This window comes from Neoarius graeffei, chromosome 2 (genome assembly GCF_027579695.1).
Source record: "Neoarius graeffei isolate fNeoGra1 chromosome 2, fNeoGra1.pri, whole genome shotgun sequence".
Classification (NCBI taxonomy): domain Eukaryota; kingdom Metazoa; phylum Chordata; class Actinopteri; order Siluriformes; family Ariidae; genus Neoarius; species Neoarius graeffei.
The window spans coordinates 35,547,297-35,563,477 of record NC_083570.1 but is presented as its reverse complement, the minus strand read 5'-3'; the positions used below and the strand labels follow the sequence as shown (position 1 = coordinate 35,563,477).

The 16,181-nt window shown below is 44.8% G+C and overlaps 1 protein-coding gene across 2 annotated transcripts in view; it reads right to left on the bottom strand.

Annotated features, from left to right (window-relative positions):
* Positions 1-16,181, bottom strand: part of nbas (NBAS subunit of NRZ tethering complex) — a 547,303-nt gene that overhangs the window by 453,240 nt on the left and 77,882 nt on the right. For both annotated transcript variants that reach the window (XM_060914124.1, XM_060914123.1), the window contains exons 12-13: positions 15,364-15,492; positions 14,272-14,335 (exon numbers count right to left, since the gene is read on the bottom strand). In XM_060914124.1, the coding sequence (XP_060770107.1) occupies positions 14,272-14,335; positions 15,364-15,492 (193 nt within the window). The remainder of the gene's footprint in view (positions 1-14,271; positions 14,336-15,363; positions 15,493-16,181) is intronic.

The window sequence follows — 16,181 nt, the reverse complement described above, 5'->3', positions numbered from 1 at the left end:
GGATTCCAGACAGGCTGCAGCCTTGTTGAACATCTCTGCACACAGGGAAGGTATGTGTTAGCGTTCCATTTATTTTCAGCATGCTGTATACATCAGTGCAAAGCAGCCTGATCCATGTGATGAAACGTTCACAAACACCAAAAGCTGTAAGGATCTTGAAGAGGTAGCTGTAGTCTACTCTGTCAAATGCCTTTTCTTGGTCTCACGAAACTAGTCCAACATTTGCTTTATATATTTCGGTGAGGAGTAAAAGGTCTCGCACTAGAAAGAGGTTGTCAAAGATCGAACATTCTGGGATGCAGTATGATAGATCCTCATGAATAACTGTGGTAAGGAATCTTTTTAGGCAGTTTGTTAGTGTCTTTGAAAAAATTTTAAAGTCTATTCGTAGAAGAGATACAGCTCGCCGGTTCCTTAAGTTCCCAAGGTCACCTTTTTTTGGAAGCAAGGTGATTACAGCTCACCTAAGGCTGAGGGGTCGGTAAAATTTTAGATTCTATGCATTCTTGTATAACAGAGTTCAGGTCTTTGCCGACGAGAGACCAGAAGGTCTTGTAAAACTCAGTTCAGTCCATCCAGCCCTGGTGACTTACCGTTTGACAGTTGTTGGGCAGCTGCACTGAATTCGAGTGAGAGTGGTTCTTCAAGTTCATTTCTCTCGTGCTCATTCAACTGTGGTAGTCCATTCAGAAGTTCCTCAGTGGCTTCAGGGTCACATGGCTGGCTGCTGTACAGTTCTTCATAAAAGGATAGTGCGTGCAAGATTATTTTCATCAGTGGGTTCTTGTCTGCTGGGTAGTTTTGGGTGGCTGATAAAGTTCTTCCCTCTGACTTTTTTTTAATCCAGTGCGAAGAAGAATGAAGTGGATGAATCCATTTCGTTAAACCATGTGAACCTGGCTCGTACCATTGCACCTTGATCTCTCTCTTCATACAAGTGTTTCAGAAGAAGTTTGTTCTGTTCCAGCTTTTCTGTGGTTACCATCTCCTCTTCTTTGCTTATTGAGCTGCTCAGTTTGAGCATTTTTCAAGAAAGCTCATCATCTTGATTTCGTTGGTGCTGTTTCTAGTATACTGTTGGCAGAAAAGCTGGATCTGGATTTTACCAATGTCCCACCACTGACTTAATGATGAGTACTGTGTTTCTCTCTCTCTCTCTCTCTCTCTCCAAGAAACCCAGAAAAGTATAAGTGTGAATAAAATGGTGATCCTGTAGTAAACTATTGTTACAGTAAAGTGCCAGTGATGTTGACGGAAAGTGCTCTGTGAGGTTGTGACAGTGACTGAGATGTAGTGATGGTCAGAGAGTGGAGTGGGATGAATGTAACTGTTGTAGAACCTGCCTCTATTGAAACTCTGAGTGTAAAACCTATCCAGTCTTGCTGTGTGGATCTTTTCAGGGGTGGATTTTAACTAGGTGTACTGTCTGTCTGTGGCTAGAGTTTCTCTCTATACAGTACATCTACTAGGCTGTGGTTCTGTGTTACGGTTCAGAGTGCCTCTGCTGAGTGAGGAGGAGGTTCACTGTGGTTGCAGTCTAAACTGTGGTTCAATGTGCAGTTGAAAATCACCAGATAAAATAATTATCCTTTCTTGGGGAATGTCTGAGATGGTTTAATTCAGACAAATGAAAAACTGAATGCGGTCTGTGCCAACGTTGGGAGTGTAGATGTTGATCAAGGAAAAGGAGTTTGTTGAGATCAATATCTACTCTCTACACCCTCCCAGATATAATTTCTGCTACATTTACTGGCTGCTCCTGAATGTCTGCAGAAAACAGTATGGCAACCCCAGCGCTCATGTTTGAGCCATGACTAAGGAAACCCTGACCTTTCCACTCGCTTAGCCACTGTGTATGATTGTTAATGTCTGTGTGGGTCTCTTGTAAGAAAATGATGTTTGCTTTTTTTTTTAAGTGGTAAAAAGCTGAAAAGACTAAACCTCTTCTCAGCACCACGACAGCTGTTGATATTAAGAGGGCCGATTTTTAGGAGACGCCATGATGATGAATATATGGTGATTCTTTTCCATTCATTTTTAATGGTGTCTCTTCTTTTTGGACTTGCACTGAATCATTCTTTTTACTTTTGGTATTAGTTTCTTTAAGCAGTATCATTTTGGTTGATCAAGTTCTTCAAGGGTTGCATGCTACATGGCTACATGACAGGACAGATGACAGGCTCGGAGGAGTCGGTTCCTGCTTTATAACCTTTTTCTTTCGGCGCTGGAGTTGTGCTGCACCGTGAGATCAGCGCTGTGGCCCGCAGGGGTTTCGGCAGTGTTATCAGTGTGACTGTTATTGTTTGTACCAGGTTGGTTAGTGGGGGTGGGCATTTTGTCCTCTCCTTTCTCGATGGAAGTTGTTACCGGCACTACGGACTCACTCAAGTGCTCAGCATACGCTGGGTGTGTCTGCGCCTCGGCCTGGTTGTTCTCATGCCTGCCCAGACAAGCCTGTCTGACATGGCCATGTTCACACCACACAAAACATCTCATCTGTTCAGAGCTGATGAAGATGGTGCAATCTCTGCCCTCCACCATTAGTTTAACAGAAAGATTTAGTGGCTCATGCTACGAGTTTAGGATCATGTAGGTGAACTGGTGAAAAGACATGATGTGTTTAATCTCTGGGTTTTTTAAACCCAAAGGAATCATTTTAATCTGTGCTGTTAGTTGTCCATAGCACTCGAGCACACTTCTAAAAGGTTTCATTTTTAATGAAAGGAGGAACATTAGATAGCACGATTTTCTTAAGCCCGGTGCACATGGGCAATTTTCAGTCGCAAGCATATTGCGATTTTTGGATACAAGTTTCCCCTCTCGTGTGCACGTTATTTGCGACCAGTGGGTGATTTGAGGAGGGGGATGCAAGTCACGTGGAAATCACATGACTACTTCGTGGGCAGGGATTGACTTGGCCTTTGGAGGTGATCGTTTCATTATCGCAAAGACACGCACACATGGCGATATCTCTGCAACAAGTCAGAGACTGGCGATTTTTTGTCGCAGAATATCAAGCATGTTTGATACCTGTGATCAAACTTCTTTGGAGCAAGCACCAAAAAATTGCTGGCACAAATATCCACACAGGAAGCGATTTTTTGCTTGCGTCAAAAAGTTGTGCGACCAAGCAACGGAAAATTTCTTTCCCCTCCGTGCTTCCACGGAAGGCAGTCACATTTATCTGCTTCTCCCTCCCCTTATCTTTCCTGCTTCTGCTGTCTCGTCTGTCTATTGTCTATGCTTTTGAGAGACTCTCTCCGCATTGCTCTCTAAACTAAAAATCATGGAATTGATAAATTGGTCTCCTCACACAATTGACACTATTTCCTCGACGAGAAGCCTGGGTTCGGGGGAACCAGCCTGTCCTGCCAGAACATTCGCAGCTGGCTATACAATGGACGCGTGGGAGAAGTGGCGGGTCATGTGCCTGGTGGGTCTTTCTGTGGAGGACATTGAAGACATCTACCTATTCGGAACCATGATTACAGGACTTTTGCTGATTGGATTAGGCATTGTCCTGGTTTATCAAGGAAATCAGAAAATGATGATGGCTGTCCAAAGCCCCATAAAGCTGCCCGACATGATTGAAGCGGTGGGCAGAGCTGTCGGCACTCAGACTGTGGCTATTCAGAACTTGAACTGCACCGTGGATACCATCTTGGAGAAGCTGTTGGCTTTGCAAAGGTAAATGGATCGAGACCAGAATGGACAAGCAGGGTACTCATGAAAAGAATGCGTCTACTCATCCCAAGACCAAACAAATTCCAATCTTATCTTCGGGTCCCTCAGCCAGCAATGCCTTGGCCAAGGCCGTTGCTGGGATAACAACTCCCCCTGAAGATCACTGCAGTCAGACTCTCTCTGTATTCCTCCCCCCACTTCCCACAGTCACCGTTTTTACCCCCAGTGTGACAAGTGGGTAAGCGCCGTCTGGCTGCAGGACCGGACTGCTTGTTTGCGCTGGGTTACCTATACCTCTGCCCCCCCTTACACCCCCTCCCATGATTGCCCCCTCCCTCACTCCCTTCCCCCTCGAGTCCCAAGTTTTCATGTTGTAAAGTGTACTGTGTTTTTTGTGCTTATGTGCTGAGGTGTTTTTTTAATGTTCCCACACTATACTTCCCACAGAAGCATAGTGTGGGGATTGTGTTTTTTTTCTCCTCCTCTCCCCTCATGTTATTCTGTATTTTTCATCCCTGTCTTCCTGTCCTGTCTATCCCTGTGTCAATTGTATGTATGTATGTATATGTACGGACGAGTTGACTGCTAATTTCGCTGGTACATGTGACTTGTGACAATAAAGGGTTCATTCATTCATTCAAAATCGCCTGTGTGCGCCGGGCTTAAGACACACCAGAAAGCGGAAACACCAGTACGTGTGTTATTTATTTATGTTAGTTATTTATTTACTGGTACATATGTGATTAGCATGTCAACCATTTCAACCTCAGCGAAAAAAAACACCACAGCTTTGTTCATCCTAGAAGCTGATCTGATGTTTGCTCCACCAACCTGGGTCACTGAAAGCAGTTAGGACATCCTCGATTGGTATGGAGTCATCTGGCATGCACTTACACCCATGTCACAGGGTCAGACGGGAGAAATCCCTGTTAAACTCCATTGTGGAGTGAGTTGGGCCGACAGGAGCCGGTTCACACATTGTCAACTACACTAAAGTTTCACTAAAAATCAACACAACTCAGGAAAGGAAAAGACTGAAAACAAGGAAAGTCAGGGAATGCTCAGAGGTGTGCTCCAAACACCTGTATTCTCACCCACTACCCACAATCCTTTGGGAGAGAAAGATAGAGAGAGAGAGAGCATGAACAAGAGGGGGCAGAGAGAGACCGAGAGAGAGAGAGAAAGAGGATGGAGACAGACAGACAGAGAGAGGGCACACAGAGAGAGAGGCAGAGAGCGAGAGAGGGTGCAGAGCGTAGAGAGAGAGAGGCAGAGAGAGAGGGAGAGAGCAAGGGGGCGCAGAGAAAGAGAGAGAGGCAGAGAGTGAGGCAGAGAGCGAAGGGGGCACGGGGGGCAGAGACAGACAACAAGCGAGAGAGAGAGGCGTCATGCTTAAGATGAGCGGCTGAATTTTTTTCAGTTGCTTTGTTTCTAAAAAGGAGATTAACTTTCGTAAAATGGATATCTATTATCATCTGAAAAAGTAACTTAAAGGGAAGTGTTTAATTTGCATAATAAATTAAACAAATAATAGCAAAAATAACTAGAAAAGCACTTGGAGAGCGCAGACCTCTGCCAAGAATCCTTTAAAAAAATCCGAGATCCAGAAGGTGATCCGGATCACCGCCAAAATTTAATGGATTGTTACTTGTGCCCAGTCACACCGCTGGAAAAAAATTTCAGAGCAATCCGTTCACAACTTTTTCCGTAATGTTGCTAACAGACAAACCAACAAACAAACAAACCAATGCTACCGAAAACATAACCTCCTTGGCAGAGGTAATGAAATACTGAACAGCAGCAACATACAACAGGCTAGCTTCAATTCTAAGTTAGCAGAAAAGAAGAGGAGAAAAAGAAAAATGTCAGAAAAGAAAAGGAGGGACAGAAGAAAAGAAGACATCACAAGGACAGAGGATAACAGACAGAGGATTTAAATCAAGTTATGAAGAAAAGGAGGGAAAAAAATAGCAAGAGCCAAAAGAAACAGGAAGGACAGATTTCCGATAAAACCAGCACACACATGTCCCCTGCTTCTGCACCCTCAGGGGAAGACAGCTGATCGCACGGCCCTGTACTGCACACAAACACTGACTCTGCTTTTAAAGAAAAAGAAAAACTGAAGAGAAAACAGTTATCAACTCATCCTTAGCTTGCGAAGTGCTAATCTTGCTAAGTTGGCTGACTGTTTGCTAACTGTGGGACTACTCAGCAAAACTGCCAGCATTACTCAAAATATTGATACATTGTTTGCAATGGCCAGTGAAGCAGTAGTAAAGCCCCGCCCCTTTACATTCCCACAGGAGATTCACTCATACCCCTTTTCGACCAACAGTGAACAGGTTCTTCAACCAGTTCCATTCAGGATTCGTTGAACCTTAGTGCCAGCGAGCGAACTGGCCCATGTTTTCACCAGTCTGGAGTGGGACCATTGTAATCAAGGACGCATCATGAACAGAGGGCTTTGCACAATTCACAACGGGAGTAAACAGAAGTCATCGCAAGATCTAGATTCGGTCCATTTATTTCTCAACATGTATCCGTTTCCATTGTATTCGCCATTGCTGCGCTCTGCTTCCTCTCCAAACGAATCACACGCCCACTGATGTCACAGTTCGCAATGGAAAAACCAGCCATGTTTTGGTTCCAGCTGGGAACCAACTTTTCAGGTTCCGAGCCAATTTATTTTACAGTGGTGCTTGAAAGTTTGGGAACCCTTTAGAATTCTCTATATTTCTGCATTAATATGACATCATCAGATTTTCACACAAGTCTTAAAAGTAGATAAAAGAGAACCCAGTTAAACAAATGAGACAAAAATATTAGTCATTTATTTATTGAGGAAAATGATCCAATATTACATATCTGTGAGTGGCAAAAGTATGTGAACCTCTAGGATTAGCAGTTAATTTGAAGATGAAATTAGAGTCAGGTGTTATCAATCAATGGGATGACAATCAGGTGTGAGTAGGCACCCTGTTTTATTTAAAGAACAGGGATCTATCAAAGTCTGATCTTCACAACACATGTTTGTGGAAGTGTATCATGGCACAAACAAAGGAGCTTTCTGAGGACCCCAGAAAAAGCGTTGCTGATGCTCATCAGGCTGTAAAAGGTTACAAAACCATCTCTAAAGAGTTTGGACTCCACCAATCCACAGTCAGACAGATTGTGTACAAATGGAGGCAATTCAAGACCATTGTTACCCTCCCCAGGAGTGGTCGACCAACAAAAATCACTCCAAGAGCAAGGCATGTAATAGTCGGTGAGGTCACAAAGGACCCCAGGGTAACTTCTAAGCAACTGAAGGCCTCTCTCACATTGGTTAATGTTCATGAGTCCACCATCAGGAGAACACTGAACAACAATGGTGTGCATGGCAGGATTGCAAGGGGAAAGCCACTGCTCTCCAAAAAGAACATTGCTGCTCGTCTGCAGTTTGCTAAAGATCACGTGAACAAGCCAGAAGGCTGTTGGAAGAATGTTTTGTGGACGGATGAGACCAAAATAGAACTTTTTGGTTTAAATGAGAAGCATCATGTTTGGAGAAAACACTGCATTCCAGCATAAGAACCTTATCCCATCTGTGAAACATGGTGGTGGTAGTATCATGGTTTGGGCCTGTTTTGCTGCATCTGGGCCAGGACGGCTTGCCATCATTGATGGAACAATGAATTCTGAATTATACCAGCAAATTCTAAAGGAAAATGTCAGAACATCTGTCCATGAACTGAATCTCAAGAGAAGGTGGGTCATGCAGCAAGACAACGACCCTAAGCACACAAGTCATTCTACCAAAGAATGGTTAAAGAAGAATAGAGTTAATGTTTTGGAATGGCCAAGTCAAAGTCCTGACCTTAATCCAATCGAAATGTTGTGGAAGGACCTGAAGCGAGCAGTTCATGTGAGGAAACCCACCAACATCCCAGAGTTGAAGCTGTTCTGTATGGAGGAATGGGCTAAAATTCTTTCAAGCCGGTGTGCAGGACTGATCAACAGTTAGCAGAAATGTTTAGTTGCAGTAATTGCTGCACAAGGGCAGCGCTCGAAACTAACGGTGTCCCGATGTCCCGGGGACCATAAAAAATGTCATCGGGACACAAAATTATCATATCTGGGACAATCCCGGGACAATGGAAAAAAACAGATCTAGAAAAAAAGTTCTACATTAATATTATTTACAAAGCCGTAACACACACGTAGACATTCACCTAATTTGTCAATTTTAATTTTAAAATGTTAACAGTGAAAAATACATAGTAGCTACACTTTCGATGCACCTGCATCCGTAGGCTACAGAGCAGCGCATTCTGTTCTAGAATCTTCGGCCGGAGTCCGCATTATATGGACTTGGAATGGAATTGCTACCGCACACGCTGCGCCGACTCTTGCCAGAACAAAAATGCTGAAGTGGTTGAAGCGGACCGACCGCGGGGAAGAAACTGAAAGCCCAGACATAACGTCTCCGGGACCTTCAGGATCCAAAGTGTCATCGCCTGGTCTGCAGGCAACGCTAGCAACTGAATGAACTTAATGAACACTGTTAGACACGTTATAAAATACAACAGCAATGATGTGGATGATATTGACGGAAGATACCGTTCAACAGAATAAGTGAGTTTTCTTGGTGTCTTTCTAGTTCAGAAAGTTTAGTCAGTCAGCAGCACAACTAGGCTCGGACCTGCACTATGCTGATGTTGCTAACATTTGCACCCGGCAGCGAAAGTTCATAAAATGGATAACGGAAAGTTCATAAAAATGGATAACGGAAAGTTCATAAAAATGGATAATGGTAATGGATAACGGAAAGTTCATAAAAATGGATAACGGTCTCATCTCATCTCATTATCTGTAGCCGCTTTATCCTGTTCTACAGGGTCGCGGGCAAGCTGGAGCCTATCCCAGCTGACTACGGGCGGAAGGCGGGGTACACCCTGGACAAGTCGCCAGGTCATCACAGGGCTGACACATAGACACAGACAACCATTCACACTCACATTCACACCTACGGTCAATTTAGAGTCACCAGTTAACCTAACCTGCATGTCTTTGGACTGTGGGGGAAACCGGAGCACCCGGAGGAAACCCACACGGACACGGGGAGAACATGCAAACTCCACACAGAAAGGCCCTCGCCGGCCCCGGGGCTCGAACCCAGGACCTTCTTGCTGTGAAGCGACAGCGCTAACCACTACACCACCGTGCCGCCCTGGATAACGGTAATGGTGAAAATTATAAGTTGGCCTTATAAGTGCCAACAGATATTCAAGGTATAAATAGATGAAATGAACATAAAAGGGGTCTTATTTTCAACTAAAGTGTACTGCAGATGTAGTGAGTTGAAACATTTTCTGAATGAGCTAGTTGGCCCCTTTAAATAAACGGGTATCTATTCATACAGTGAGATCGCCAAAGTTTAATAAACTGAAAATGCAATAACTGTAATTTTGAAGTAGATGATGTATAGGACATGTGTCGCTTGTGTCTTGTGACTTATTGTAAAAATGATATAAAGGGTTCAAAATCGCATAGTTACAAATATAATAGTAACTTCATATGATGGGCGGCACGGTGGTGTAGTGGTTAGTGCTGTCGCCTCACAGCAAGAAGGTCCGGGTTCGAGCCCCGTGGCCGGCGAGGGCCTTTCTGTGTGGAGTTTGCATGTTCTCCCCGTGTCCGCGTGGGTTTCCTCCGGGTGCTCCGGTTTCCCCCACAGTCCAAAGACATGCAGGTTAGGTTAACTGGTGACTCTAAATTGACCGTAGGTGTGAATGTGAGTGTGAATGGTTGTCTGTGTCTATGTATCAGCCCTGTGATGACCTGGCGACTTGTCCAGGGTGTACCCCGCCTTTCGCCCGTGGTCAGCTGGGATGGGCTCCGGCTTGCCTGCGACCCTGTAGGGCAGGATAAAGCGGCTAGAGATAATGAGATGAGATGAGACTTCATATGATAATATTAACCACTGGTTATTTCAGAGAGGAAAAAAATGGGGACACTATTGCTTCCATTCGGGACAATACAACACAGAATTCGGGACCACTGGGGGACACAAAGAAAAAAAGTTAATTTCGAGCCCTGCACAAGGGGGTCACACCAGATACTGAAAGCAAAGGTTCACATACTTTTGCCACTCACAGATTTGTAATATTGGATCATTTTCCTCAATAAATAAATGACCAAGTATAATATTTTTGTCTCATTTGTTTAACTGGGTTCTCTTTATCTACTTTTAGGACTTTAGGACTCATCAGGGGGCAGAGCCTTTTCTTACAAAGCCCCACAGTTATGGAACAGCCTTCCAAGTAATGTTCGGGAATCAGACACAGTCTCAGCATTTAATTCTAGGCTGAAAACATATCTGTTTAGTCAAGCCTTTTGTTAATGGTGTTTATGAGGTAAAGGTGTAGATCTGGAGGGTCCTCAGACATAGTGTGTTTTGGTAAACTGGGATGTATGGATGCTGTCAGTCCCCACTCGCTTGCTCACTCGAGTTTGTTGACGGTGTAGTGGCTGCTGCTTTATGTCCCGGGGCTCCCTCATGCCTGTGTTACCTTCTGGCTCTCTCCTTTTAGTTATGCTGTCATAGTTAGTTGCCGGAGTCCCTGCTTGTACTCGGTGCTATATGTATACTGCTCCTACTTATTCAGGTGACATTGGGCATACCTAACAACCTGTGTTTTCTTCCCCCCCCCACCAAATCTGTCTTTCTGTGTTACATGGAGTCAACAGGAAATCTTTTGGTGGAGAGGGTGGAGACCTCGACTGGCTATCGCAGCCTGCAGGGAATCGGCCGTCAGATATTCTGTCGCATGTCCCAGACCCGGTGAAATGTAACTGATGCCGCTTTTCCACTACAAACGCGGCTGAGCCGTGCCGTGCTGAGTCGAGCTGAGCGGGGCTGTTGGAGTTGCATTTCGACTACAACCGCGCTGAACTGTGCTGACTGGAAGTGGGTGGACACATTGGGTGGAGGTAGCGAAAGTGGGTGGACGTCACGTGATGTCGTTAAGCAGCGCAAACAGTGACATCAGTGATCTTTTAAGCGGTAGTCTCACAACCCGAATAGTAAACAATAAACATGGAGGACATGGAGTCGTTAGTGTTGCTGGTCTTGGTGCTGTGGATTGTAGTCACCGACAACGCCAACAGATACTGGCAAGAGCGTATAGATGAGGCAAGGCGCATAAGGCTTCAGAAATTCTCGTAATTCGTAATTATTCTTCTTCCGGGTTTGCGGTGTTTACAGATCCCAGCGTGCTCGCGGGGCGTGTGTGGGCATGTGAGGACACTCCTCCTCACCAATCAGTGCACAGGGGAGTGTCTGCTCACGCCCCCAGCCTCACTCGGCTCGCTTTGGCTCGCTTCAGCCCCACTCCAAAACGGTGCGAGTTTTAGGGGCTAAGCAGGGCTGAAGCGAGCCGAGTCGTGCTGTTTTTTGGTAGTCGAAACGCGAGCCGTGTCGGGCTGAAGTGAGCTGAAGTGAGCTGAAAAAGGGTAGTGGAAAAGGGCCATGAATTGTCTTGGCCAGCCCTAAGGGTCCCATCTGCATCTCATCATTGCTGAGGAGTGTGCTCCCATCACCCAATCAAGCATCCAGCCAGAGCAGGTCATGATATTTTTTAACCATATTAACATGCCATTGTTGTGTGTTATGCCTGATGTAAAGACTCTCGTCTCTGCGAGCCTACCACACAGATTTAATACTTGTCATTTTTAGGGCATACCTAACAACCTGTGTTTTCTTTCTCTCTCTCTTCCCCCCCCAATCTGTCCCTCTGAGTTACATGTTGATCCTGGGATTGAGATGCTGGCCTCTTCTGCCCCTCGGACCTGCTTGATCCATCCTGGTGCCCTGTGTCTGGTCGGAGTTTTATCGCACCGCTCCTGTGAAGGACGGCCCCATGAGGACAGTTGAGGGTTATACCTGTTAAAACTGTTAATATTATAGTCAGGCTGTCTGTTGTTGCCCAAATGAGGATGGGTTCCCTTTTGAGTCTGGTTCCTCTCGAGGTTTCTTCCTCATGTCGTCTGAGGGAGTTTTTCCTTGCCACCGTCGCCACAGGCTTGCTCATTGGGGATAGATTAGGGATAAAATTAGCTCATGTTTTAAGTCGTTCAAATTCTGTAAAGCTGCTTTGCGACAATGTTTATTGTTAAAAGCGCTATACAAACAAACTTGATTTGATTTGACTTGTGTGAAAATCTGATGTTTTAGGTCATATTTATGCAGGAATATAGAAAATTCTAAAGGGTTCACAAACATTCAAGCACCACTGTACACACACATGCTCAATGAATTGGCCTCCATTTTAGAGCGGTCTACAGTGCACAGTCTCACTCTACACAACTCCGAGATTAGTCTTCTGCTGTATGCAGATGACCTGGTTTCGCAGCCTCCCACTGTGCAGAGTTTACAACAGAAACTGGACCTGCTGCAGCAATACTGTCAGACCTGGGCCCTTTGTCCACATTTGTACATTTGGAGAATTGCCCTGTATGGCAGTGAAGTGTGATGTTCACTTACACATTACCAATTCAACAAATGTGACAAACATCCAACTGAGACTCTGCATGTAGAGTTCTGTGAAACAATTTAAAGGTGCACAGAAAGACCACATATAAACAATGCATGCAGGGCAGAATTAGGCCAATATACATTCTGAAAATACAAAAAAAAAAAAAGGGCAAATCAGTTGAGACATTGAGTCCAAAGCCTTTTTCATATGCACCATCAATTACTTTATATTTCAGGTATTTGCTTGTTAAAAAAAAAAAAAAAAAAAAAAAAAAAGGAGGAATTCTCAGTGGAATTTGACTGAAACAAAATACCTTTTTGCAAAATGAAAATGAAACCGGAAATTATGGGAATTCGGGCACGTTCGGCTGGGGCCGCTTGTGGGGAGAGGTTGTTTTTATTAGACCAAATTACATAGAAAATCTATACTCGCACTTGCCAGATATCATGAGATATGATATCCAGATATGAGAAAACATGCATTTTCTCAGCCTTTATATTGGCACGCTGATGCCTCTTGATCATGCCCAGGTGAGCCTCATTAACAACGTGCGTGCGAGAGTCCGCTCGGGTGTGTTCCGGACTGTGCGTGCGCCAAGCGGACTCTCGCACGTGTGCTGTTAATGAGGCTCATGTGCACATGATCGAGAGGCATCAGCGTGCCTATATAAAGGCTGAGAAAATGCACGTTCAGTGTGAAGTATTACACCACGTCAGTGCGCATTACCGAGCCTTTTTCTCCCATGTAGATTCCCTGGGTTTCCGATCCTGTTTCCTGTTCTTAGTTTCTGTCTTTGCCTGATTTAGCCTGTTCGTGCCTTGCCTGACCTTTTGCTAGTTTCACGTTTACGAGATTGCCTGCTGTTTTGGATGGTTTGCCTGTGTGTCTTCATCATTGTTAATAAACGGTACTTCTGCACTTGCATCCGTCTCCTACCGCTCTCTGACAGTGGGAGGTACACATGTCGCACATATAAAATAATTGATAGCTTGTATGAAAAAGGCTTTGGACGAAATGTCTCAACCATTGGACGAAGTGTCCTGATCCCCACGAACATTAAAAACTCAGGAACAAAAGAAATTCACAAACCCAATTAGAATGAAGCAAATTACACAAAACACTTCAAGTAAACTATTTGACTTGTTGGGAATGGTAGTGTAGTGGTTAGCACGGTCGCCTCACAACAAGAAGGTTCCAGGTTCGAACCCAGCGGCCGGCGAGGGCCTTTCTGTGTGGAGTTTGCATATTCTCCCCATGTCTGCGTGGGTTTCCTCTGGGTGCTCCGGTTTCCCCCACAGTCCAAAGACATGCAGTTAGGTTGACGTGGGGCGGCCTTGGGCTGAGGTGCCCTTGAGCAAGGTACCGAACCCCTGACTGCTCCCCGGGCACTCTGGTGTGGCTGCCCACTGCTCTGGGTGTGTGTGCGCGCGTGTGTTCACTGCTTCAGATGGGTTAAATGCAGAGGATGAATTTCACTGTGCTTGAAGTGTGCATGTGACGAATAAAGGTTTCTTCTAAAAACCAAACCGAAATCTCGAGTAAAATGTAGTGTTATCTGGCCCTAAACAGACAGGATACCATGGCAGATTATCTGAGCACAATGACTGATCCAAAACTTTGAAACACCTTGACGAAGCGGGATTTGTTCCCAAAGTCTGTCTCAAAGCGTTGGCAATACAAATGTTAATATCTGTCATGCCAAAAAAGCAACCTTTGTAGTTGAATTTTGGGTGGGTGAGGAAGCAGGCGAGTGCTGGAGCTGCTTCTGAAAACATTTGACTTAAAATGTTTGATCAAAATGTTGTGGTGAGAATTTAACATATCAACCATCAGGACACGGGTTTTATTCTTCATTTTAATTCATCAAAAAGGAACACATCTAAAAACACAACTCTCACAAAAGGTGTAATTTATAAACACATCAATCCTAGACTGGTGTACATGATCTCTCTCTCTGTGTGTGTGTGTGTGTGTGTGTGTGTGTGTGTGTGTGTGTGTGTGAGAGAGAGAGAGAGAGAGAGATTCTCCTAATGTGTTAATTAAAACATTATCCAAAATTGCCATCCATTACCTCTGATTTTCTTTCTCTTCTCTAGTGAGGTCTTCCACTCTGGATTAATCTCCTCATAGCCAGGCTATGGAGAGAGAGAGAGAGAGAGAGAGAGAGAGAGAGAGAGAGAGAGAGAGAGAGAGAGAGTGTAAAATAGAAGACAAAAATTGGTTGGAGAGAGAGGGAGGGAGGAAGAAAGAAAACAAGAGTCATCAGGAGAAGACATATTCCCCCCGGGTCCCCACATGAAACCCCCCCCCCCAAATTTTCAGAAACTGAATTGGTTGCCATGGAAATATGGCGGGGGATCACAGAAATCCCAAAATGTCAAAAGGCACAACTGCTCAAGTCACTTAACATAACTCTGAGATTTCATGAAAAAATTCCTAATAGTAGGGTGGCACGGTGGTGTATTGGTTAGCACTGTCGCCTCACAGCAAGAAGGTGCGGGTTCGAGCCCAGTGGCCGGCGAGGGCCTTTCCGTGCGGAGTTTGCATGTTATCCCCGTGTCTGCGTGGGTTTCCTCCGGGTGCTCCCCCACAGTCCAAAGACATGCAGGTTAGGTTAACTGGTGACTCTAAATTGACCGTAGGTGTGAATGTGAATGGTTGTCTGTGTCTATGTGTCAGCCCTGTGATGACCTGGCGACTTGTCCAGGGTGTACCCCGCCTTTCGCCCGTAGTCAGCTGGGATAGGCTCCAGCTTGCCTGCGACCCTGTAGAACAGGATAAAGTGGCTAGAGATAATGAGATGAGATTCCTAATAGTTTTTGAGCTATGCTCCGGAAACTAAAATGTTTACAAACGGATGGACAGAGTGACAGCTATATCCCCCCCACATTATATGCCAGGGGATTATAAAAAAAAAGGAAGGAAAAAGAAAGGAAAGGAAGAAAAATGGAAAGGAAAAAAGCAAATAAAAAAGGAAGGAAGGAAAAAGAAAGGAAAGGAAGAAAAAAGAAGGAAGGAAGGAAAAAGAAGGAAGGAAGGAAAGAAAAAAATGGGGGAAAAAAGACTCCGCAGCAGATGCTGAACTTGCAGAATCATCCAAATCAGACAGACCTTACTAGCACCAGAAGGGGGGGGACACACACACACACTTCCGAAGGTCTACCTGCTCCTCCTGCTTCCAGCTGCTCCTCTGTTTGAGTGATGGAACGTCCCACACACTGAGAGCGCCAGAAAAATGGATGACGGCCAACATCGCTCCATCAGGAGACACGCTCATCCTAAACACACCATCCTATACACACACACACACACCAATATTTAGTCTTATTTTTCCCCCAAAAATTGAACCAACATTCAGAAACCAGGTGGGAAAAACTAAGTTCACCCTATAGTTCAGTAACATGTAGAACAACAATAAGTTGAACTAAAATGTTTTCTCTCAGAGTTTCAGTCTCTCCCATCATTTTGGTCAACTCTAATTTACAGCACCGATTCAGTTCATTTATGCACAGCTCTCTCAGATCCTGCCACAGCATCTCACTGGGGTTGAGGTCTCAGCTCTGACCTGATTTTTCCAATACCTTTTCTTCTTGAGTCTTTCAAATGTTGATCTGCTGGTGCGTTTGGGATCATGAACCTGCTGCATGACCCAATTTCAGCCCAACTTAAAATGGTGGACAGATGGCTTCACATTTGTCTCAAGAATATTCTGGTCTAAAGTGGAGTTCATTGTTGTCTCAATGACTTCAGGATTCTCAGATCCTGGTACTGTGGCTGCAAAACGAGCCCAATTCATCATCCCTCCATCACCATGCTTGACAGCTGGTATGAGGTGTTTGTGGTGATATGGTGTGTGTGGTTTTCACCAACCATGGCACTGTGCATGATGATCAAAAATCTCCAGTTTGGTTGCTTCAGTCCAAAGGATATTGTTTCAGTACTCTTTTAGTTTGTTCAGATGCCATTTTGCAAACCAAGTCA